Here is a 24,689-nt window from a genome sequence, read left to right as displayed (position 1 = left end):
AGATATTTACATGATGATTCATGACAGTAGCAAATTTACAATTATGAAGTAGCAATGAAAATAATTTTATGGTTGGGGGTCACCACAACATGAGGAACTGTATTAAGGGGTCGTGGCATTGGGAAGGTTGAGAAACCCTGATCTAAACCCTCTTGATGCACACAGTCACCTCCTTAATTTTTAGAAACCTTATGTTTATACTGCTATTTTGGCTGATGTATTGTTATTTATTTATTTCCTATATTTATACCCTGCCCTCCCCCCAAAGGGGATGCAGGGCAGCCTAACAAAAGCATCATAAAAACAACCACAGTACAATCAAAATATTAAAAATTAAAACAACAATTAAAACAATTAAGACACATCCATTAAAATCAAAAGCCAAAAACCAGTCCGGATCAATTCGTTCCCATAAGTTGTGTGATCTTCTTCCACTTGCTGCTCACTGATCAAACACTTTGTCCCATAACCAGGTCTTGATTTTCCTTCTAAAAGACAAGAGGGAGGTGGCCAATCTGATATCTCTAGATAGGGCGTTCCATAGGTGGGAGGCCACTGCTGAAAAGGCCCTGTCTCTCATCCCCATCAACCGTGTTTGCGATAGTGGTGGGATCGAGAGCAGGGCCTCTCCTGAAGATCTTAAACTTCGTGATGATTAGTGGCAGGAGATAATAAATGTTGTTAGCCATCTGGCGTGCATGTACATTGTAAAATGAATGCATTTTGACACCACTTTGATTGCTGTGGCTCAATGTAATGGAATCCGGGGAGTTGTAGCTTTCCAAGGTATTTATCCTTCTCTGGCAGATCTTTGGCACCTCACTAAGAACCTCGTCATACTAGGGAATGAATCCACTTGCAATCTGGTTGCTGCCTCCTGCAGAATTCTGGGGTTTGTAGTTTAGGGAGGCCCTTTATCAGCCTCACTAAACTACAAATCTCAGGATTCTGCAGGAGGCAGAAACCGGATTGTAAGTGGTTTCATCTAGTGCAGTGGTTCTCAACCTTGCTAATGCTGTGACCCCTTAATGCAGTTCCCTATGTTGTGGTGACCCCCAAGTATAATATTGTTTTCGTTGCTACTTGATACCTGTCAGTATACTACTGTTATAAATCATAATGTAAATATCCGATATGCAGGATGGATTTTCATTCACTGGACTAAATTGAGCACAAATACCCAATATTTCCAAATGTAAAAGCTAGTGGGGTTGGGGGGAGGACTGATTTTGTAATTTGGGAGTTGTAGTTGCTGGGATTTATAGTTCACTTATAATCAAAGAGCATTCTGAACTTCACCAGCGCTGGATTTAAACTGAACTTGGCACACAGAACTCCCATGACCAACAGAAAACACTGGAAGGGTTTGGTGGGCATTGACCTCAAGCTTGGGAGTTGTAGTTCACCTATATCCAGAGGAGTGCTATGGATTCATGCAATGATGGATCTGGACCAAACTTGGCACCAATAATATGCCCAAATGTGAACACTGATGGAGTCTTGGGAAAATAGATCTTGACATTTGGGAGTTGTATTTGTTGGGATTTATAGTTCACCTACAATCAAAGAGCATTCTGAACTCGACCAACAATAGAATTGGGTCAAACTTCTCACCCAGAATCCCAATGACCAGCACAAAAAAATATGTTTTCTGATGGTCTTTGGCGACCCCTTTGACACCCCCTCAGTGTAGACTCATAGAATCCAGTTCAAAACAGATAATCTGGATTCAGTCTGACTCACCACTCCCAAGATCTCATAGCACTGAGCCATGACAGTTAAAGCGGCGTCAAACTGCATTCATTCTAGAGTGTGGACACAGCTTTGAACTCCTTGCATAATACTATCTTTCAAGATCGCATTTGCAATTAAATCACTGTGACATTTTTTTCGATGTAAATGTGTTCACTTCGACTTCAGATAATAAACCATAGCTGCTCTTCGCTGTTCATGGGTGTAAACATCTTTGTTGAGACGTCTAACATCAGAACGCCTAGCTTGATTGAAAACCGAAAGTATTTTTTGGAAATCACGTGACCCTTGGGGCGTCTGGAAGAGTCCCTTGTTTTCCAGACAGAGGCGAAGGAAGCTGCTGTTGAACTCTAGGAAGGAAAAAGGTAAGGCGTTTTGCGGGATGGGAGAAACCCATTGCATTAAGAGTGCTTTCCTTACCTCCCTCCGCTCCGGATTTCCTCATCCCCGATCTAGATCTTGTGGCAGAGGGATCTTTACACTGGCCTAGCGAGCAGGAACTAGGTTCATTCCTCTCATGCATTCATTCCTCCTTGTTCTCTAAGCTCTGGGGTTTGAAAAATGACTTAAAAATAGCTTGCCAAGCCAAGGATGCCTTTAGAATTAACGCAGTTTGACACCACTTGAACTGCCATGGCTTAAATTATGGGAATTGTAGTTTTACAAATTTGGTGTCATTTTCTGCTAAGAATACTAACAGTGATTCCTCATCAAAATGTAAATCTCAGGATTCCATAACATTGAGCCATAGAAGTGAAGGGGTGGCAGGTTCAAACTGCATGAATTGTATATTTTTTCAACTGTTGTGAGACATTTGGATTCTCATTTGAGAGGGGAAATAATAATAATAATAATTACTACTACTACTACTACTTTGGGACCTCTGGATTCAGACAGAGTTTTGGACCACAATACTCCTGACCTCACAATTGTGTTAAAAAAACAAAGTATGTATTGTCGAAGGCTTTCATGGCCGGAATCACTGGCTTGTTATAGTTTTTTCGGGCTATATGGCCATGGTCCAGAGCAGTGTTTCTCAACCTTCCTAATGCTGCGATCCCTTAATATAGTTCCTCATGTTGTGGTGACCCCCAACCATAAAATTATGTTCGTTGCTACTTCATAACTCTAATTTTGCTACTGTTACGAATCGTAATGTAAATATCTGATATGCAGGATGTATTTTCATTCATTGGATCAAATTTGACACAAATACCCGATACGTCCAAATTTATACTGGTATGTGTTTGGGGGGGGGGGGTTGATTTTGTCATTTGGGAGTTGTAGTTGCTGGGATTTATAGTTCACCTACAATCAAAGAGCATTCTGGACACCACCAATGATGGAATTGAACCAAACTTGGCACACAGAATTCCCATGACCAACAGAAAATACTGGAAGCGTTTAGTGGGCATTGACCTTGAGTTTTAAAGTTGTAGTTCACCTACATCCAGAGATCTGGACCAAACTCAATATGCCCAAATATGAACACTGGTGGAGTTTGGGGAAAATAGGCAATAAATGAGCATTCTGTACCCCACCAATGATAGAATTGGTCCAAACTTCCCACACAGAACACCCATGACTAACAGAAAAAAATTGTTTCCTGATGGTCTTTAGTGACTCCTCTGACACCCCCTCGCGACCCACCCAGGGGTCCCAACCCCCAGGTTGAGAAACACTGGTCTAGAGGCATTCTCTCCTGACATTTCGCCTGCATCTATGACAAGCATCCTCAGAGGTAGTGAGGTCTGTTGGAACTAGGAAAAAGGGTTTATATATTTGTGGATGACCAGAGTGAGACAAAGGACTCTTGTCTGCTGGAGCTAGGTGTGAATGTTTCAACTGACCACCTTGATTAGCATATAATGGCCTGACAGTGCCTGGATCAAACTTTTGTCCTTGTTTGTTTCCTCTCTGTTGTTGTGCTGTTCTAATTTTAGAGTTTTTTAATACTGGTAGCCAGATTTTGTTCATTTTCATGGTTTATAACTTGTCCTACAATCATTGTTGTGGTTTCGGCAAAGCACCATTCTACTATGGTTTTTCTACTACAGGGTGGAAGGCTGTGATTTCATCTCCCTGCCTGCATTCCTAACCCTGTGGCTGCAGTTTAAAACACTGCCGTTTGTTTGTTGTGAGAGTTACCCAGTGCTGAGAAGGAGTTGAAATAAAGGAAAAAGTAAAAGGGAGTAAGAAGAAGGTGCAAGGTGCAAGGAACAAGAATATAAATAAATATAATAATACAATGTTGATAAAAATTATTATTTATGCAATGTGAATTCACCCTCAACCCCCCAAGTCTCAATTGGCCTGCCTGTCAAATAAGAAATGTAAATGAGTGCTGTAAGGTTTCCCAGAGTCCTAGGGTGCATCAACACTATAGAGTCTCGCTTATCCAACATTTACTTATTTGACATTCTATCTTATCTGATACTCTTATTCAATTCCCCCCTTCTCCTCCAGCATTTCCCCTTCAATTAAAGGAGAGTCCCCCAACTCTCCATTCTGCTGGCCTGTTTATGTCGGACTTCACTTTAACTGCCAATGCTGAATGCTAGAGAATCATGGAAGTTGTTAGCATTCTCTCTCAAGCAATTTTTTCCATGTTAGAAGCAATTTGAGAAGCTGCAAGTCGCTTCTGGTGTGAGAGAACTGGCCATCTGCAAGGATGTTGCCCAGGGAACTCCTGGATGTTTTGATGTTTTACCATCCTTGTGGGAGGCTTCTCTCATGTCCCCACATAGGGAGCTGGAGCTGACAGAGGAAGCTCATCCATGCTCTCCCTGGATTCGAACCTCTGACCTGTTGGTCTTCAGTCCTGCTGGCACAAGGGTTTAACCTCTCAAGCAATGCTGATGCCTCATCAAATGACGACTCCCAGAATTCCATAGCATTGAGCTGTGACAGATAAAGTGGTGTCAAACTGCTCTAAGTCTGCAATGTAGATGTACCCGTCATCTCACATTTAATCAATGTCACCACTCTGGCTTCTAAATGTAGTCAGAGGATGGATCTACACTGCCATATCATGCAGATTGATTCTGCTTGATGTGGTCAGTGTAAATCCATGCAATGCAGTTCAATGCAGTTAAACTGTGTTGTGTGGGTCTGCACCAGTGTGCTTCTCCAGGTGTTTTGAACTTCAACTCCCAGAAATCCCAGACAGCTTACCAGCTGTTAGGAATTGTGGGAGCTGAAGTCCAAAACGCCTGGAGGAGCAGAGTTTGAGAAACACTGGTCTACACTGACCATAGATCTCAAGATTCAATATGGCAGTGTCCATCCAGCCATAGATACCTATATTTCTAAAGACAAGAGGACGGATTGTGTTATTCTCCTTCCATTCAACTGTGACTCATTATTTCATCATGTGGTTCTCTCTCCACAGCAGGGTGAATTATAATACCCCGTCTTTTGCTTCTCAATGGGTGCTCAGAGGCCTCTCATTGTACCCTGGTTAATTGAGCAGCTGGATGCCCAGCGATACCCAGGAGTCTCATGGCTGAACCCAGAGCGGACTCAGTTTCGAGTACCATGGAAGCATGGGGGACGGCAGAACATTAGTGATGAGGACTTCCAGCTCTTTGAGGTAAACTTTCAAGGTTTTGTGTGGTGTATATAAATGCACGTCCCATCCTATATCCAGGGGGTGCTACTTTTGAATCAATGCACTTTGACAGCACTTTGAAATGTATGGTTCAATGCTATGGAATAATGGTAGTTGTATTTATACAAGATATTATAGTTTGTTCTAGTGTCTCATCAAACCACAAGTCCCATAATTCCATAGCATTGAGCCAAGGCAGTTCAAGTGTGTCAAACTATTAATTCTACAGTGGAAATGTATCAAGACACAGCTGGTTTATATCTTATCTTTAGGCAGGTCAGGGCCAGCCCTACCTTTATGCACAGTGAGCTAATTGTTCCAGGAAACCAATTTTAGATGTATTTAACTATGTTGTACCCTGCCTGAGCCAAAAAGAAAGGTGGATAATAAATAAATAATTATTATTTAGGGGTCCTGTGAAAAGGCAATAAATTGATATTTATTTAGTTTATTACTAACCAGCTCTTGCACCTTACTATTATTCCTTAATTAGAAATATAGTGCTCTCTTTATATAAACCCCCCCCCCCAAGTCTCGAATTTTGGCATCTGCCTTCAGCACTTTATCCATCAGCCCCGTCCTTTGCAAGTTATTCTGCCAACCCGCCTACCCGAGCTCAGAATTGTGCACTACTCAGATCACTGATGGTTGTTAGATAGTCGCTATATATTGAATTATGTATGGTTGTTTTTATGGATTGTATTGTGTTATATTTTAGCCATGTTGAATCTTGGGCTTGTCTCCGTGTAAGCCACCTCGAGTCCCTTCGAGGAGACGTACACGGGGTACAAAAATAAATTGTTGTTGTTGTTGTTGTTGTTGTTGTTATTTGGCTGTTACTGCCAGAAAGGGAGGAGATGTGGCATGCAATTATATTTTTATTGTAGCCTAAAATGTCAAATAAATTGTAGGAAGTAAAATTTGTAGCACATGCAACATGATCCTTAGAAGAACTTGGAGTTACATCTCAATATTTTGCTGGTGAAAAATACCAATTCTTGGCCTGTGCATGCTCCATGTTGGGGAATCTGAGCTGTTACGCTCAGAAATAACCCCCTGTTAGGGCAATTCCACAAAATATAGCAAAGTACCAAGAGTAAACTTCATAACCAAGTGTTGTTAATGATAAAAGCAAACACTAAACAAGATACTATTTTTGCTAGTGTAATGTATCCAATTGCAAGTGTAAAACTGCTTACTCTTTGACCTATTGTGAATCACCCTTATTATGAAGATGCAGGTTTATGGGCAAGAACCAAGATAGTTTATTCCACGTATAGCAGAAAACCAACAAAAGAGGTTAAAAGGGAATTGGTGAAGATGGGAGTGAATTACTACATTCTAGAAGAATCCTGGTGTCTAAAGAGATCTAAGCCTGGCTGTGGCATGCCAGAAATTTGGAATGTAGAAGATCTCTTCAACACTGGAAAGGTTCCCTTATGCAATCAAGAATTCCAGACCATAATTCATGACAGTATTCAACAACAATGTATACAAAGTATTAGAAGTTAGTTAATAAGTTATATTGAGTTTATGTTATTTTATGTTTTGCTTTGATTGTCAATTTGTTTTTGGGCGTTGAATGTTTGCCATTTTATTTTTATTTTGTAAATTTATCTGAGTCCCTTCGGGAGATTGGATGGGTTATAAATAAAGTATTATTATTATTATTATTATCAGCAGAAACGTACGTGTGGGGAGCTGGAATAGCCTTTTAACCTTTAGGATGGCTGAGGATTGCAGAGTCAATCTTTAGGTTCAAGAGATTTATTAAAAGTAAAAAAGAAATACATTCTTGATACAAAAGCCTTGGAGCTTACTCATCTTCCAAAGAAAGTAAAAGGTAAAAAGTCAATGCAGCTACATTTTGCCTACAGAGGAGCAAAATGCATCCTCACAGGGAGAAAGAAAAAGCAGAAGTAACAATGGTGGACACCGCATGGCCTTCTCGGGGCAATTTAAGTTTAAAAGGAAGTTCCTTCACAGAATACCATTACTATATCATCAAAGCGGGGGGGGGGGGGGGGAGACCATGGCTAGCAGTAATGACAAAGACAAGCCCTTTAAAAATATGCACAGGAATGTGAGGAAAGGAATCCCTGAGTTTGGCTCTGTCTTTAGCTACTCATTGAGGACTAGAAACTTGATGAAACAAAGACTTGTGCAATCCAGGGATGAAACCCAACACTCCCAAATATTGTCCTTGTGGGCTATATAATTGATAGAAAGAGAAAACACAGATATCTATATAAATAAAAATGTAATGTTCGTTTGTGGGATTAACATAACTCAAAAACCAATGGACAAATTGACACCAAATTTGGACAGCTTACACAAATTTGGTGTATTCTGTCCAAATTTACATACAGCTACATTTCAACATACAGCTAAAAAAAAAAACAATGAAAAAAAGCAGAAAGGACTTCTAAACCCAATATTCCTATGGGGAGAAACAGTGCATGTCCACAAAGACACCCATGGCCATGCCCCCTCCTCCACGTGGGGAAAAAGCCAGCTGTTAAAGCATTGGGAGCCAGGTGCGCACACACACAAGCAAGAGTGGGCACCGTGGAAGTGGAGGTGGAGGCTTGCCACATAGAGCCCCTTCTCTTTCCTTGCTCTGTCAGGAGGGTGGTCTCCACCTCCTCTGCTTCCCCATGCCTCTTCTGCGTGCCTTTATGTATCCAGAAAAAGAGTTTGGGACAGCTAATCAGTGTTTTCCAGATAGTGCAAACCTAAGAGAGAAAAGTAGCTTCCTGTATATCCTATTTGTTTATATCATACAGCAAGGGTCCTCAAACTTTTTAAACAGAGGGCCAGGTCGCAGTCCCTCAAACTGATTATAATTTGGAAAAAAAATGAATGAATTCCTATGCACGCTGCACATATCTTATTTGTAGTGCAAAAGACACTTAAAAATGATACAATAATTAAAATGAAGAACAATTTTAACAAATATAAACTTATTAGTATTTCAATGGGAAGTGTGGGCCTGCTTTTGGCTGATGAGATAGGATGGTTGTTGTTGTGTGCTTTCAAGTGGTTTCAGACTTAGGTTGACCATGAGCAAGAGCCGGGCAAATTACTTTGGAGGGCCGTATCCAGCCCCCGGGCCTTAGTTTGAGGACCCCAGTCATACAGGATCGCTTGATAGGAAGAATGAGAGGAAAGTAAGGCTCTGCCAGTGGCTGCCATATCGGGTGAAATGAATCCATCATGGATTTTGTTCCAGACTTTAAAGGAGCTCTGTGACTCTGTGATGTTTAGGTTCAGCATCACTCTCTGGGCGGCAAAAAACAAGTGCAAGTTGACAGCACCTTTGGTTACCTTGTAGGTTTCTAAATTTGCCATGGATAAACTGCTGTATTTCTTCAAGTGTAAGATGCCATCAATTGTAAGACCTCATTTCATTACCATCACCATACAGAAGATACACCTGCGATTCTAAGACATACCTCATTTTTATAGATGTTTATATAGGAAAAAGTGTGTCTTAGAATTGAAGAAATACAGTACTTACACATTTCTCTCCCTCCTTTCCTTCTAGGACTGGGCCATTGCCAGAGGCCGGTACCGTCCAGGCATCGATAGGCGGACTCCTTCCGAATGGAAAAGAAACTTCCGTGCTGCCTTGAACCGAAAGGACGGGATTGAAAAGATACAGGATAACAGCACAGACTCTGAAGATCCGCACGTAGTGTTTGAGATCAAGCAGCCTAATGGTGCAAGTAAGGAGTTAAGATGGAAGAAACCAGCGTCCTAAAGTGGGTCTCTGGTTTAGATGCAAAGGATGCAGGATGAAGGAGGAGGAGGAGGTCTGCTGTTGAATACAGTACTTGGAAACCACCCTCTCTTGGTTTTTTTTGGGGGGGTTTTATTTTTACTATAACACCTGGAATAGTTGTGATAGGCTGGGAGAGTCTGGGAATTGTCATCCAAAATAAGAACTTATCTTCGGGATCACCTCTTCCCCTATGAACCAGAACGTACCTTGAGATCATCCGGGGAGGCACTGCTTGCTCTCCCCTGCCGTCTCAAGCACAGTTGGTGGGGACGAGGGAGAGAGCCTTCTTGATGGTGGCCCCCCAGCTCTGGAACTCCCTCCCTAGGGAGATCAGACAGGCTCCTACTTTGCCCTCTTTCCGGAGACAACTAAAAACCTGGATGTTCCGGTGTGCTTTTGATCAAGCAGTCCACTAATTTTCCTGCTCCTACTTTAAGTTTAGCACTTTACGTCGGCCCTCTTATCATCCACCTTAGCACTTTTGATGATAGTATCTCCAGCCCTGCCTACTTATTTGTTGCACTTTCCTTGCACTCCTTCAGAATGTATTGCACTCATTGAATCTGTACCTCATCTATGTTCTTTTTCTCAGCCATATTGTTTTGATGTTTGTTTACAATTGTGACTGTTTTATATTTTATCTGATGTCTTTAATTGGTTGGGTTTTATCGGTAATTTTTGGGCTTGCCCCTTGTAAGCCACCCCGAGTCCCTTCGAGGAGATGGTTGGCGAGGTATAAAAATAAAGTTATCATTATTGTTATTATTATAACTTTCTGTGATTAGACTGAATACAAACTTCTTTCATAGGTCAAAGCGACTCTGCTGGAGGAACAGTGAATACAGCAGCCAGTGATATATCCTCTGTTGCATCAGGAAGCACATCAGTGCCTGGAGACTTTTCTTCATGTAGTCAGGTCAGTGTATTCCATCCTTCCCAGTCTCACAAAACAACAATATGGAACAACAGAAACAGCAAAAAGAACTCAAGCAAGAACCCTTGCCTTTCCTCTCCCTGTGTGTCTTTTTCATCTAAATCCAACAAACTGTTCTGCATTAGCACCTGGTGCTGCTAATGGACTAAGTGCGGCTGTAGCACTGGCAACCCAGTCTAGATATGTTGTATAACTCTTAGTCATGTGTTGATTATAAGGGGGAAATATTGTACATAGCATGCGACCAGAATGTGGAACATTTTTTGCAGGGAGCAGAACCTGTTTCATTTACCTATGTTATTTTCTAGGTTTTCTGTGCTTAGAAGTTGACCATTATTTATAGGTGGCAGTGTTATAAAATTTCTCTCTGGGAGGTCTACTCTTTCATGGATTCCACAAAAAGCACTGGGACTGTGGCGCAGCTGGCTGGGAGTCAGCGGCATTAAGATCACTACTGACCAAAAGATCATGAGTTCAAAGCCAGCCTGGGTCAGAGTGAGCTTCTGACCAATTTGTGTAGCTTGCTGTCGACCTTTGCAGCCCGAAAGACAGTTGCATTTGTCAAGTAGGAAATTTAGGTACTGCTTATGTGGGGAGGCTATTTACAACGCCATAAAAATCTCCAGCAAGCATGCAAAGAATGAGGAAGTACTTCACCAGTGTCACAAATGGATGGTGAAGCGACAGCTCCCCTGGTGGCCAGAATACCCTCATGAATAGCCTCTGTGTGTCTGTCTATATATGTTGTGTGTCTATGGCATTGAACGTTTGCCATGTATGTGTACATTGTAATCCACCCTGAGTCCCCTGCGATGTGTGAAGGGCGGAATATAAATACTGTAAATAAATAAAATGTAACTGTCAGACTAAAGATATGCCGTTCTAATGCAAGTGGGTTAGCTGTGGAGTCCCCTCCCCCCCCCCCCCCCCCCGCAACCAATTTAATTCGATTAGATTTTCGCTTCCCAGATAAACCTTTGGTGGTATAAAGGTGAGGTGCGAATAAATCAATGAATGTTTTGAGTAGTCTGAGGGAGCAGACGTGGGATGAATTAAGTAATCAGGATTGTGAAATACTAGAAGAACAAAGGAAGGAAGGAAGGAAAAATGCTAAGGCTGTACTGTTCTGTTATTTAGGATGAATTACAGAACAATGTGTTAAGTGGCCTGGATCTCCTCAGTTCCCAGGAAGGTGAGTGATGGACATCAGAAATGAATCTGGGAAAAGATCAGGTAAGATGCTGGGAGAAAGTAACAACCAAGAAAAGTAAATGGGATTTTAATGAAGGGCCAATTCTCCTGACAGACCTGAAAAGCCCATTTTCTACTAGAAGTCATTGGTTCAGTAACATTTGCTATTACCTGCCATTTCACATATCCACATTAAGTACTGGAACCTATCCCCATGGATATGGGAGTCATATAGTACTTGTTTTATATACAAGTGAACAATTATCATATTTTCTGTTTGTGGTATTTGTATGGGGTTTTTAAAAGTGATGGGAAAAAGACATCAAAGCCTGGAGAAAAAATTATCTGATATTTCTGCAACACTCAACCCTATGGGGAGAAAAGGCTCTTTAGATCTTCATAGGTCTGGCTGCAGACAAATCGTCCTACACACCAGATAAACTCTGCCCCTCTCAAAGAACCTTATTCTGTTTTGCACTCACTGCTTGTATGCATTTTAACGGGTTGGGGTAGAAGCCTTAATTTAAATAGGTTCTACTCTAGGTACTGTGATAGTGTGCATGTATGAGAACACATGAAACCACTCTTCATCTCCTGTGAGATAGTTTTGGCTGAAAGAAAATGACTGGACCCAGTAGATTTCATGACTCAACAGACGTTCAAAATTGGCTCTCTCAAGTCCCTCTCCAACACCTTAATCACAACACCACGTATTGTCTAAGAAATACTCTCATAGATCTACAATGTGGGCATCTTCAAGGTCCATTAACTTGTAAATCAGGTGTGAGTTTTTTTTAAATTCTTTTTCTCTTCCATGACATTTGGGCCAGAAGATCCTAACTGGTGTGGAATCCTGTCTCCTACTGCCGTGGAGCCATCACACTCTGCAGGCCCATTTGAGCAGGTGTTGGGGGCCAGTGCATTTGGTGAGATGATCCGATCTCTGTGGAAAATAATAATAATAATAACAAAACAACAAATACTACTACTACTTTATTTATATCCCGCCACCATCTCCCAAAGGGGACTAGTGTGGCTTACAGAACAGCACACAATAATGCCATATAACACATAAAATACATCAAAATTATGTATTCATCTTGCAACCCAAGCTAGGCTTGCAACCCATAACCTTGTTGAACTTCCTTGTTTTAACTAGGGCAGCCTCTCCATGACAACGCTGCTTGAAGATGATGCAGGTTGAGGAGTGGCAGAATGGAGAAAACTGTTCTAAGTAGGCAACTAATTTTGCCTTGTTGACTCCAGACCATAAGCTGCCTCTTCAGACCTGAGTGCCATCAGAATATTGATTAAATCAAAGCTCTATATGTCTTCTTCAAAAGCTTCATGTATATATTTTAAAAAAACATCGGGGACAGGATAAGGCAGTGGTTCTCAACCTGTGTATCCCCGGTGTTTTGGCCTACAACTCCCAGAAATCCCAGCCAGTTTACCAGCTGTTAGGATTTCTGGGAGTTGAAGGCTAAAACATCTGGGGACCCACAGGTTGAGAACTACTGGGATAAGGCCTTCTGGAACCCCTCAGTTGTACTACCCTTCCCCAACAGCTTGAAAATATCCATTCCTCCATAGGACAAGAATAAATTAAAAACAAATCATCTGTCAACCCAGAATCATATACCACTGAAAGATCCAGCAGAACCAACAAGGATGTATTTTCGCAATTCCATCAGTTCCCAGTGTACATCATCAGAGAAGAGGATTGTTTCTGTTCCATGAAAGAGATCAGAATTGTTTCTGTCTGAAGTCAAACTGGAACTGTTCTAGTTAATTTCCATCTAATTTTGATCCAAGAAAGACTGGCATTTTGGCAATCTCTCATTCTAAGGTTGGAAACTGGCCAATAGTAATTTAGAGTGGTGGAGTCCAGTAAAGATCGATTGGTCTTACAACCACTTCTTTTTTAAAAAAAGGTTTACTACTGCCACTACCCAATGTGCCATTTATAACACCGTGTAACACAATTTTTGTTCCTGGGTTATAAATGTCATTTTGTAATTGGCACTATCATAATAACATGGAAAAAGTTTATTAAACTGCAAAAAGTTTGTTTTTGTGGGACATCCTGCAGCACATTTTGTTGTAGTTTTTCAATGAATATCTCATTGAGTCTCAGCCAATTCAACATAATTTGTGGCAAGCACAGAAACAATGTTTCTAGAGTATAACAACTATTTTCAAAGTAAGGACCACACAATTAAACAGGAAATAACACTTTCAAACCAGGAATGTTGTTTTTTTTTTTAAATTGTTACATAGTGTAATAATCGGTTGGTAGGCCTCATGTGTCCAAGCAACTCACATCAAATTGAAATTCATCTGTTAAAACTTCTCACTAGGTGTCTCAATTACCTGAGGAGCCCTCCTCCATACATTACTTACTTAGGCGATCCCTCGTTGGACGAGTAAGATGGTCTTCCTCCATACATAGAAGTTCATAAAACAAATTCTCTAGAGATAGTGTTTGAAGCCTCATCAATGTGGCTGTATTCAATCAGATTTGTTCCTAGTCCTTCTCCACCAATAGCTTAGTTGTCCTCTCAAATGATCCATTGTCCTCAGCTTCTCAGATAATCAAGGAGCCTGATTCTGCACCCAGATAAACAATGCTTAATGTCCTTGGCTTTCATTGTGTATCTGGCTGTGTGTGTGTCCATACTGAGCATCACAGATCTCTTTTATCCTTTTCATATCTTCCATGCAGTAGTTGGAACAGAATATCCAGTTTGCTCTGGAAGCCTGTCTCAACCGAGCTTGGATTTGACTCAACAAACTGTCATGGTACAACCATTGCAGCAAATCTTGGAAGCCCCAACACTTGGTAAGATTCTGGGAAACAGAGCAGTGAAAGAACTAGCAAACTAAAATAAACTGAAGTATGACTTAAGCTGAAAATTGGCCAATAAAAAGGGATAACTTAATTAGATAAAAAATGCACAAAGGTGATTTACTTAAGTAATTTCAGCATTAACGTTTCTCCATAATTTAATTAATTAAATACATAAATGGGCCGCAGTGCTCATAGACCAAACAACTCTACATTACCCAGTTGGGTCTTTACCCAACTTCTTTTTGGGGATTTTCTTGGCAAAATTATATTTATTTTCTTCTTAAGTGCCTCACAACGGAGGAATTACAAGGTTCAGATCACAAAGAGCTTAGAAAGTGTAGTGGTCTTCTTTGCGTTGTGTGATCAGAACATTGGTTCATCTTTATTTAATACTTTCTGAGGGGTGGTCAGGTCTTTTTAGAGGGACCAATGCTCACATTTGGATTTTTTTTTTAAATCTTCTAGGCACAATGAGAGTAAACTGAGGAGGCTAAAGGACAATCAACCTGCCTAAGAATTTCCCTATTTTTAGCCCTAGTTGCCAACCGCATTTCTTGACAGCCTTATTATACAATGCTTGGGAAAGTGACCATTTTGGGCTATTTCTTCCAGACTTCCTTTCAGCCTAGCTAGCTGCAATATAAAGAAATGACTTTTCTAAACTTTGCTATTGTACAAGTTTGTATGAACAGCTGTGGCTAAAGTTTCCAGAGTGAAATCTGGAGAGGATTCCTGTCCCTTTATAGGTTATAGCTTTTACACAAATATTGGAGGCATCTCCAATTTTGACTCTGGCAACCCAAGTTATATCTACAGGGAAAACAACAAAGAATACTACCATACTGACAGATATGAACGGAACCATTTATACCTGGTGTCATGTGCTGGGGCTCACCAAGTATCAGGGGCTGAGATTTATTAAACAAATGCAAGAGTTGGCCAATAAAAAAAATTGCATCCCACAGCCAGAGTAACATTGATGTTTTATTTTATTGTACTTCATATTATGTTCACTTTAATGCTTGTTTTTAGGCACTTTGTGCAGTCTTTAAGCCACCCCTAATCCCTTTGGGGAGATGGTGGTGGGATATAACCACTTTGAGTCCACCTCGAGGTGCGAAAAGCGGTATACAAATACTGTAAATAAATAAATAAAATATAAGAATAAAGTTGTTGTTGTTGTTGTTGTTACAACAATGAACACAAATCTAGGCCCAGTTAATGTAGACAAGCCATTTCAGAAGCAAGGATAAACAATAGCCAAAGTTGCAGTCCAGTAGTCAGATACCAGGAGTTCATTTATTAGAGTTCTTAGAGTAACGTTCAAGAACTCAAGAGTACAATCCAAAGTCAGAGTTCCTAAGGCAAGTCATATAATCAGGGGTCAAACTGAAGTCCATAAATTAAAACCTTAGTCCAAATGTAGAGTCAAGATTTCAGGATGCAATAGAGTCCAGAACAGGATTACAGGAGCAAGATCAGGGTCCAGAATTCTTACCCAGGAGCAGCAGAACCAAGATCCAAGACGAAGTTCTATTGTTATCCACTATCAAAGAGTAATGCCTTCCAGACCCCTCTTTATCCAGAGATCTCAGCTGCTGCTCATTTCAGCAAGCTTTCACAGATAATCCCAGAGGTCTGTGATGCTTTCCTTGAGGAGGTCAGATTAACCTCTCCCAAGGCTTGCCCCCAGCAGCAGCCAAGACAGGCCAGACAAACTGCTGAACACAGATGCCACGAGCTCTCTTCTCTTCCCTCCAGCCACAGATTTTGAGGTACGGATTTATTATCGAGGTCGGCAGGTCCTCAACGAAGTGTTCAGTAACGTGAGAGGTCTGTGCTTTCTGCCTCCTGGCTGCTCTGGATCCAATCCCGATTTCGCAGATGTGATATTCCCCAGCCCAGAGAACTTGAATGACCACCTGCAAGTCTCATACTCTCAGCGCCTCATACAAGAGGTGGCTCCAGGAGTATTTCTCGGCACCGAGGGTCAGTCGCTGTGTGGTATGCGCCGGGGCCGTTGCCGTATCTACTGGGGCCAGTCAGAGTTTCCTACAGAGGGGATGCTTCATGGGGAGCTGCCAAAGGAACAGCTTGGCCCTATGTACAGCCTCCAGCAGTTTGTGCACGGTATGCCAATTTTATCTTTGTTTATACCTTGTAGGGCCCAGTGCAAGGGCTTTGCTTACTCCATTTCCTTCTCTTGTCACCATGGAACATGTGCCGTAGGCATTATTCATAGCTTTGGGTGGGCAGCATCTGATAAGAGAATGGTTTACAATTTAAGGCCAACCTAAAATTCCTCTTTAAACAATAACTTCATTGATAAATTAAAAGAATTCTCATACCTGTCCAAAATGCCATCATTCCTAATCATTACATTATTTCCATCATTTATACTTGGTCCCAAAGGAAACACTTCCAGACTCTGACCAATCAGATTAAGAAGTGGTCATCGAAATAGTCAAGACCTACCTGTTGTTTACAAGAGAAGTCTTCACTATATCATTCCCTAATGGTTCAACACCATTTAAAGAATGCTCTCTTTCTCTCTTAGAATTAATTGGATTCATGGAAGGACGAAATGGATCCCCTAATTATTCGCTATGGTTATGCTTTGGGGAGCAGTGGCCTGATACCAACCGTCCCTGGAAGAAGAAATTGATTATGGTAGAAGTAAGTGACTCCTATTTCCTCCAAGTTGACCACAAACACCTCTCCTCCAGTATGCTTCCTATATTTTTCTACCTTATAAGCAAATATATGCATGTGTAACTATGAAATGATTTAAAATTGCTCTGTAACTGTTGGGAAGATGAATCAGATCTGGTTCTTATGATCCATGAGCTGGAGCAGAGAGAAAGAAGACTTTGAAGGTAAATTCTACTTCTGTGGTGATTGTTTGGGACCTGACTTCTGTATCATCAGTTGATTTGGATGTGTGCTTAGTAGACTGACAAAAGGACAATACCACAGCACTTTACTTAGAATCAGACCTATAGGTAACCAGTTATTGTAGCCATCGATACAATTAAAATGGCAAAGAATGAAATTATGTTGGAAGTTGAAAAGAGCAATGTTTTGAATCTGTGTGTACATCCAAAGTTGTGTCTCTTTGCTCTCTGAATTGGTGAAATATGTGAAAAGATCTTGGGGTCCTTGTGGATAATAAGCTAAACATGAACCAACAATGTGACGCTGCATCTAAAAAAGCCAATGGGGTTTTGGCCTGCATCAATAGGAGTATAATGTCTAGATTCAGGGAAGTCATGCTACCCCTCTATGCTGCCTTGGTCAGACCACTCCTGGAATCACACTGTGTCCAATTCTGGGCAAAGCAATTTAAGGGAGATGATGACAAGCTGAAATGTGTCTAGAGGAGGGCGACTAAAATGATCAAGGGTCTGGAGAACAAGCCCCATGAGGAGTGGCTTAAAGTGCTGGGCATGTTTAGCCTGCAGTAAAGAAGACTGAGAGGAGACATGATAGCCATGTATAAATATGTGAGGGGAAGTCATAGGGAGGAGGGAGCAGGCTTGTTTTCTGCTGCCCTGGAGACTAGGAGGTGGAACAATGGTTTCCAACTTCAATAAAGGAGATTCCATCTGAACATTAGGAAGAACTTCCTGGCTGTGAGAGCTGTTCAGCAGTGGAAATTTCTGCCCTGGAGTGTGGTGGAGGCTTCTTCTTTGGAGGCTTTTAAAAAGAGGCTGGATGGCCATCTGTCGGGGGTGCTTTGAATGCAGTTTTCCTTCTTGGCAGAGGGTTGAACTGGATGGCCCAAGAGGTCTCTTCCAACTCTATGATTCTATGATTCTAAGTGTTTGTTTCCTGATCACCCTCATAGTCTTGAGGCCAGGCCCCTTTAGCAAAAAACAGATGCTGCAAGACTCTGTCTTCCATCATCTCTCACTATTGGCTATGTTTATTGACTGGTACTGTTTGAGGTTTCCATCCAAGAATAGCAGGAAGGTCCCAAGTTACCCTCTCCTGTGTCAATTCTTTTTAGTCCCCACATGATGGCCCAAGGCTTAGAGAGGGAGAAACGGCTACTCATTTGGAAGAACTACACAACTTTCTTCATAGTGAGAATGAGGGATCTTTGCTCCTCTCTCTCTCTCTCTCTCTCTCAGTTGTGTGTATGTGTGTGTATGAATGACATCTCTCTCTCTTTTTTTACACACATATAAAGGAGAGGTATGGAGGTTGGGGAAAAAGAGAGGGGGGAGGATAATGGTGTCATTGTTAGTAAATTAAGTCTTGACCAATATCTAATACTTCACAAGGGAGGGGTGTGGAGGTGGGAAAAATACAATGTACATACTTATATCTGTTACATCTTTTTTTTTTGTTTTCTTTGCATTTATTTTCACTAAAGTGTTTAAAAAGTATTTAAAAGTTCATGTACATCCTCTATAACAAAGAAAGAAGTGATATTATCAGTTAGTTTTAAATCTGATAATCATGTCCGCTGATGTCTTCTTGCATTTTCTCATTTGGCTCTTTTTTCTTTTCCAGCCTTCTTCTGTAAAAGTTCATCTTGATTATTCTTGTCAGACTGTTTCTTTTAGATCTTTAGTTAATTCTAATTATTACCTAAGGAATCTAAAAGTTCAAGATAGTCTGTTAGTAAGTTAGTATTATGTAAACAAAATTTGCTATATATCATTATGAGTATCATTCTTCTCCCCTGAACATTACACAGCACTTATATGTTTCTATGTACCTATTTCTAATCTATTTAAGAATATTTGCTCCTCTTGATGGCATTGTGTCCTGGCTCCCATCCCCCCCACTCATATCATTAGTTTGTTTGCTATTGATGGTGAAAATCCAAAAGTAATGGGAGGGTCAAAAGAGTTCCCCACCCCTACTCTAGGATCTGTTTCTGTTCTTGTATTTGCTGTGAATTGTTGTAGCAGCTTGCCTTTTTCTCTCAACAAAATCTACTTCTAATTTATAGCAGGTCAGATACCGCAGTTAGCTTCTAGTAGACTTCCCCAATGTTGTGCCATCTGAGTGTGGACACACACTGAAATACTGTACACAGGGGATGGAAAACCAGAGCTTGGAACTATTGTTATTTCAGAATGGAATACCCAGACATCAGATCTCTCTGAGAATTGCAGCCCAAATTTACCTGTTCAGTCCAGAAGATCTGCCATTAGCCAGAGAATGTACATGCACATGCTTCTAGACTCCCTTCATCCACATCTCTACACAAGCACATTTTCCCTCCTTACAACAATCCCATCAAAATTTCCATACACTTCCACCTCTCCTCAGCAACATTCAGTGAGAAGGGTTTTTACCTTCCATGGCAAGCAGTGGGTAGGCCAAGAGGGGAGATCCTTTTCCAGCCAGGGCTGAATTCAGTGTCATTTTCAGGCATTTCTTGGTGATATGACCAAAAGATAAGACCAGCACAGTTCAGCTTAAAGTGGTTACTGCAAATAACTAAATATGAGGAGAGCCCTTTGCTTTTTTGGTGAGATACTTGTATCCAAAAACTTAGGACATGTGGTTCCCTAAGGGGGGTGCATCACACGAGAGCCAGATTATGACACAAGGCTTGAGGGTCCACATGCCTGGATATACATTTATGTTGGTGCCAGGAAACAATAGTTCCTTTCTCCCAGTCTCCCTTTTCCTGCCAATTCCCAATTCCACTGTGAGAAAAATTAAGTGGGATCTTGCTAGCTGCGGATAGTTCCATCTTGGAACCAGCCCAGTTGTTTACATGGGTCCAAAATCAGTTTGCTCCAGATTCTCAGGTTCTCATTTAAAAAATGGCAAACTGCACACAGTTCTCCAAGCCACGAGTTGTATACCCCAGGAGTAGACCAAACTTGCAACTGTCCAGGTTTGGCTTGAGTGCATCTCTTATCATCCCGGATCATAAGCCATGCTGGTTAGAACTAGAATCCAACAAGACCTGGAAGGCACCAACTTCCCTATATTTGACGGAAGAATACAAGCTGTGGTAATAGAAAAGAAAAAAGAAAGAGCTGACATAAACAGCAGCTGTTTTTCTCTCTCCTGTCTCCCATTTCCAGGTCATTCCCAAAGTTTTTGAACTACTCCATGAGCTAAGCAAGGCCAGAGGAGCATCATCATTGGGTGAACCAGATCTTAGGATATCAGACGCATCGCAGGAACCCTGTTTTTTGGAACAGTTGCGAAGTTGGGAAGAGAAGATGGATGTACAATGTAGCTAGCTATACCTTGTTGCCCCATTTTGCAAACAGGTAGATCTATCAATCTTCCCCAGTCATCTGAATTCTTCATATCTGCAATGGATGACCTTAGTTAGGCCTTTCCCCCCAAAAGGTGCATGCTTCGAGGTGAAAAGTAGCTCCTTCTACATTCAAGGTTGCCTTCAATATATCTGGTTGATAACTGGTTGACTCGAGCCTTAATCAGGCAGTCTGCATTAAGAGCGATCACTTTCCTAAATTTTGGTCTTCCAGATATTTTGGACTTCAGCTCCCAGAATTTCTGGCAATTGGGCAAGCTGGCTGGGGCTTTTGGGAGTAGAATTCCAAAATATCTGGGGGACTACAATTTGGGAACCACAGGGTTAAATCAGAGGGGATCTGTTCCATTATCACTCTACTAGGGACTGTAAAAAAGAACACCTGCTATCTATGAGGGCTCATTTTGCAACTAAGAACTGTATTCTCTAAAGCTTGAACACTTTGGACTAGAATTCCCAGTATTTCACAGCCAGCTTGGCCATTGTAGTCCAAAACAGTCACATTTTTCCATCTTGCAAGACTCTCCTGCCTTGTAAGGAAAGCCCTCACACACAGTGATGATAGAGCAGGTCAGTAAACACACCACACATCCTCTATGGTTGGATCTACACTGACCACTTATCCCAGGGTCCTAGGATAGACCACTGCTTCTTAAATTGTCGATTCCTACCCCAAATAGGGGCCCCTTAGCTCAGTGCTGAAGTCACAAAAATTTGGCAACAGAACCACCCAAGCCCATGGAATATGGGATGGCTGTGTAGTCAGTTGCAGGTAGTTCCACTTCGGATCCAGCCCTACTGTTTATATGGGTCCAAAGTCAGTTTGCTCAATTCTCAAGTTTAAGGTGGCCTTGGCCACATTAGCACAAATCAACTCTATGAGCATTTTGCCACCATGGAACTGATTCATCCACCCTTTGGGATACATGGCCAGTGTTGATGTGTCCTATACTGAATGTCTGAAGAAACTGCAGGTTTGCATTGCCATTTTTACCTGCTGAAGTTATTGAAACATAATATATTCCCGTGTTTTCTGCTTATGTTAATGCAGTGAGAAGTCATCTCAAAGTCTGGAGCTCAAGATGGATAAAACTGAATTCACACATCTGGATAATCCTAGTCTACCATTTAGCATGCAACATTTAACAATATATTTTATTATTTCCAGGGAGTCAACCATAATAATTGGAGGCAAAGGATAGGTCTAGCAGCACTTTTGATATTAACTGATAATTCCCATCATAACAGTCCACTTCTGGAATCTGCTTGTAACTTTCTTCAACTCTTTCACAGTCTTGATGCATTACATGACTGTGGTCTCTTAACCACAACAGTGCTGATGCAAAGTCTTGCTGGGTTTTATTTTCAATATAAACATGTTCTATTTCTTGCATTTGCCTCCTTGCTTGTGATGACATTGAGAATAATCCAAATTTTGGATTGCTCTCATTCCAATGCAGATCATACTTTTTGTATTGGTCGCCCTTTCTCTATATTTATAAACAACACAGTTTGGATATATATTATCTGTAAATATATTTTCACCAACTTGAAAAGGTAGATATTTGGCTTACAACTTCCAGAATCCACCAGCCAGTGTAACTGATGTAGAGATATTTGGGGAGTTGAAAATGTTCAGAATACCAACTTATCCAAGTTCTTAGTTGTAGATTCTTCTGGTCATACTCATTTTTTTCCCTTTTGTTAGATTTAAGCAGCTCTGGCACTGATTATGGAATGCCTTCTTCCCAGATGACTTATTGGCTTTATTTATGCGCCAAGTAAAAACATTTCTGCCCACTAATATCTTGGGGCCTCACTGATTTATTTAAAAAGGTTAATGCACATACTTTTAAGTATACTTTAAGTATACTTCTTAACCTGTTGTTGACTTGTCATGTTCTAAATATTTGTAGTCTATTTAAACTATTTTAAATTGTTTCCGTCTGCACATATTTTTACTTGTCATTACTCAGAAGTCTCATAGTATAGGCCCAGACTGCTTCCTCACAGAAAACCTATGAGGACAAGAGCACTAAATCTGTTTTGGGATCTCCCCAAAAAAACCATAGGGCAGGAGTGGGAATTGTTGGACTGCAGCTCCCAGAAGCCCTGCTTACAAAGCCAATGGTGACGAACCAGACTTCCCTTGCAGTTCAGCATGTGATTTTTAAGCCACTGTCTTAATTCAGAAAACTTAGGACTGAAGAATTCTAAGCCTTGGATCCTGTTCTGATTATACTATGCTTTGACCAAACTAGAAAATAGCATAAAATGACATTAAATTGCTTCCTTCTTGCCCTAAAACTCTGCTTTACAATATAATTTAAAATGGAAGAGGAATTATACTATTCGTGTTAGATGAAAGTCAAAATACTGCCGATTTGATGCAAAATCTTCCTTTTGCCCACCTCCAATACTCTAATTACATCTGAAGTAAACTGTTCCAAATAACAATAACTTGTCATCCATACATTCTTGGAGATATAATTTCTTCTGTAATTATTGTATTGTCCCTTCATATATCACCAACAGGATTCCAGCAATTGTAATTAAGGGAAAGCATGTCAGTAATGTTACCATATGTGCCTCTTTAAAAGTAATGATTGACTGACATAAGTAGCCATTTCAAGAATAGGGCTCATACCCAAATTTTCTTAAGATTGTCACTTATATCAGAGCTTTCCTGTAAGACAGTGATGTGCTAGCTTAATTTTTTAAGTAAGTAACACATGCTTTATTTGAAAACATAAAATCCTAAACCGTAGGTTATATCTACCTTCTCTTCTGCACTGTGTGCAGTGATTTGCTTTTGTGTCTCTGCTTATTTTAAGCAGAGCAGTCCTAAACATACCCATTTAAAACTCCCATGAAATTCAGTGCAATTTACTCCCAAGTGTCTGTATTCATAGCCTGATTTTCCCCTTTATACTGCATTTTGTTTCTGTAAACTTTGAAACTTCTTACATTTTGGTTCCAATTTCCTTTTGGTTTCTTCCTTCTCCATCTGGTTTCTTGTGTTTCCTGTTATTGGCCGTGTTCACATTATGCTAGGGCAGGAATTAAAACTTAGTACCATAATATGAAGGACTAATTCACTTGCATAGGTAAGTTAAGAACTCCCAAACCACAGTTAAGGCCAAAAATAAGACCCGATTGCTTGTTTTTTGAGCTGGTTAATTTTACGCACACAGGTTGATTTCAAAGTCACTCTTGTGCTATAGCTTCACAGGCCAAAGAGGAGTACCTGAAATCAGAAGAGCTGTGCCCCAAAAAGAAATTGATTTAATTCTATATGTATGAGTCACAGAAATATGAATTTTGTATAAACCCAGAATGATGGTTCCACATGCCTAAGAGAATTCACAAACTCATGCCAAACCCTGCTTTAAAGCTGATTTATAGTCTTGGTTTTGTTGGCCACTGCTAACCACAAACTTGAGCTTTTGCTGCAGAACATTTGTGTGTATTGTGATTTACAAAGACGGGATTTCCATCTGAATTTTGTCTGTGTGACTGCAATCACCGTCAGATTTTGACCATGACAATCTTTGCAAAGTTTACTGTACAATGCCTTGTAGTTTCATGAACAAAACAGGGAGGAAGAGACAAATATCTGTTTCAGCCCACAACCCTACCACGACGTCAGAGCCAGGAGGAACAGAACTGAAAGGGGTGGGTGTGCGTAAGATAAAAACAGCCTTTGTCTGACATCTGATGCCAAGAGCCGTAATTATCTCAGAAGATTGGAGATTCAGTGTATCCATCCGGAATAGTAAATGGATACAGTCTGATCCATTGTGGATTTGTCTAACCTCCTCTTTTAAAGTCACTTAAGGCAATAGCCACATCTTCTGGCTGCAAATACCAATGTACTTACATATAAGTGCATTAGCACATACTGCATGGCAGTGTAATAGTTCCACATGCAGAACTATGTTACAAAGCCATTTACCACCCCCACTCTCTAGACCAGTCATGGGCAAACTTGGGTCCTACAGGTGTTTTGGAATTCAACTCCCAGAATTCCTAACAGCCTCAGGCCCTTTCCTTTCCCCCCTCAGCCGCTTAAGCGGAAAGGAAGGGAAGGGGCCTGAGGCTGTTAGGAATTCTGGGAGTTGAAGTCCAAAACGCCTGCAGGGCCCCAAGTTTGCCCATGGCTCATCTAGACCTATCATATTGCCACTTAAGTCGTCCTCTTCATCTCTTGGGGAGGGTAGATTAGAGAAATAACTGGCTTAAAGCAACTAGGTAGCCAGATGTGAAACAATTACATAATTGGCTGAGATAATACTTTCACAACTGCCTACC

General features: G+C 40.9%; 1 protein-coding gene across 5 annotated transcripts; it reads left to right on the top strand.

Moving 5' to 3' along the window:
• Positions 1 to 1,999: 1,999 nt before the first annotated feature.
• Positions 2,000 to 23,880, top strand: IRF3 (interferon regulatory factor 3). Of its 5 annotated transcripts, XM_067469989.1 has the most exons (11): positions 2,002 to 2,117; positions 5,144 to 5,344; positions 8,910 to 9,090; positions 9,956 to 10,062; positions 11,218 to 11,272; positions 12,102 to 12,197; positions 13,997 to 14,113; positions 15,884 to 16,252; positions 16,680 to 16,798; positions 20,179 to 20,370; positions 21,430 to 23,880. In XM_067469989.1, exons 2-10 carry the CDS (start codon positions 5,180 to 5,182, stop codon positions 20,338 to 20,340), a joined length of 1,371 nt encoding a protein of 456 aa, XP_067326090.1. In that variant the 5' UTR covers positions 2,002 to 2,117; positions 5,144 to 5,179; the 3' UTR covers positions 20,341 to 20,370; positions 21,430 to 23,880. The 5 variants fall into 5 exon arrangements, with proteins under 5 accessions (XP_067326092.1, XP_067326090.1, XP_067326093.1 ...); XM_067469991.1 differs by having other exon boundaries at positions 2,000 to 2,117; positions 14,000 to 14,113; positions 20,179 to 23,880; XM_067469992.1 differs by having other exon boundaries at positions 2,003 to 2,117; positions 12,105 to 12,197; positions 14,000 to 14,113; positions 20,179 to 23,880.
• Positions 23,881 to 24,689: the final 809 nt, after the last annotated feature.

Source organism: Anolis sagrei, chromosome 6 (genome assembly GCF_037176765.1).
Source record: "Anolis sagrei isolate rAnoSag1 chromosome 6, rAnoSag1.mat, whole genome shotgun sequence".
NCBI classification, from domain to species: domain Eukaryota; kingdom Metazoa; phylum Chordata; class Lepidosauria; order Squamata; family Dactyloidae; genus Anolis; species Anolis sagrei.
The sequence above is the reverse complement of the archived record's forward strand: the minus strand, read 5'-3'. Positions and strand labels throughout refer to the sequence as shown.

Excerpts from the sequence above, each read along its gene's own strand:
- IRF3 (XM_067469989.1), top strand. The coding sequence starts at position 5,180 with ATGGGTGCTCAGAGGCCTCTCATTGTACCCTGGTTAATTGAGCAGCTG. Across the intron at positions 16,253-16,679 it reads CCTCCAGCAGTTTGTGCACG|AATTAATTGGATTCATGGAA; the intron begins GTATGCCAATTT and ends TTTCTCTCTTAG. Across the intron at positions 16,799-20,178 it reads AGAAATTGATTATGGTAGAA|GTCATTCCCAAAGTTTTTGA; the intron begins GTAAGTGACTCC and ends TCCCATTTCCAG.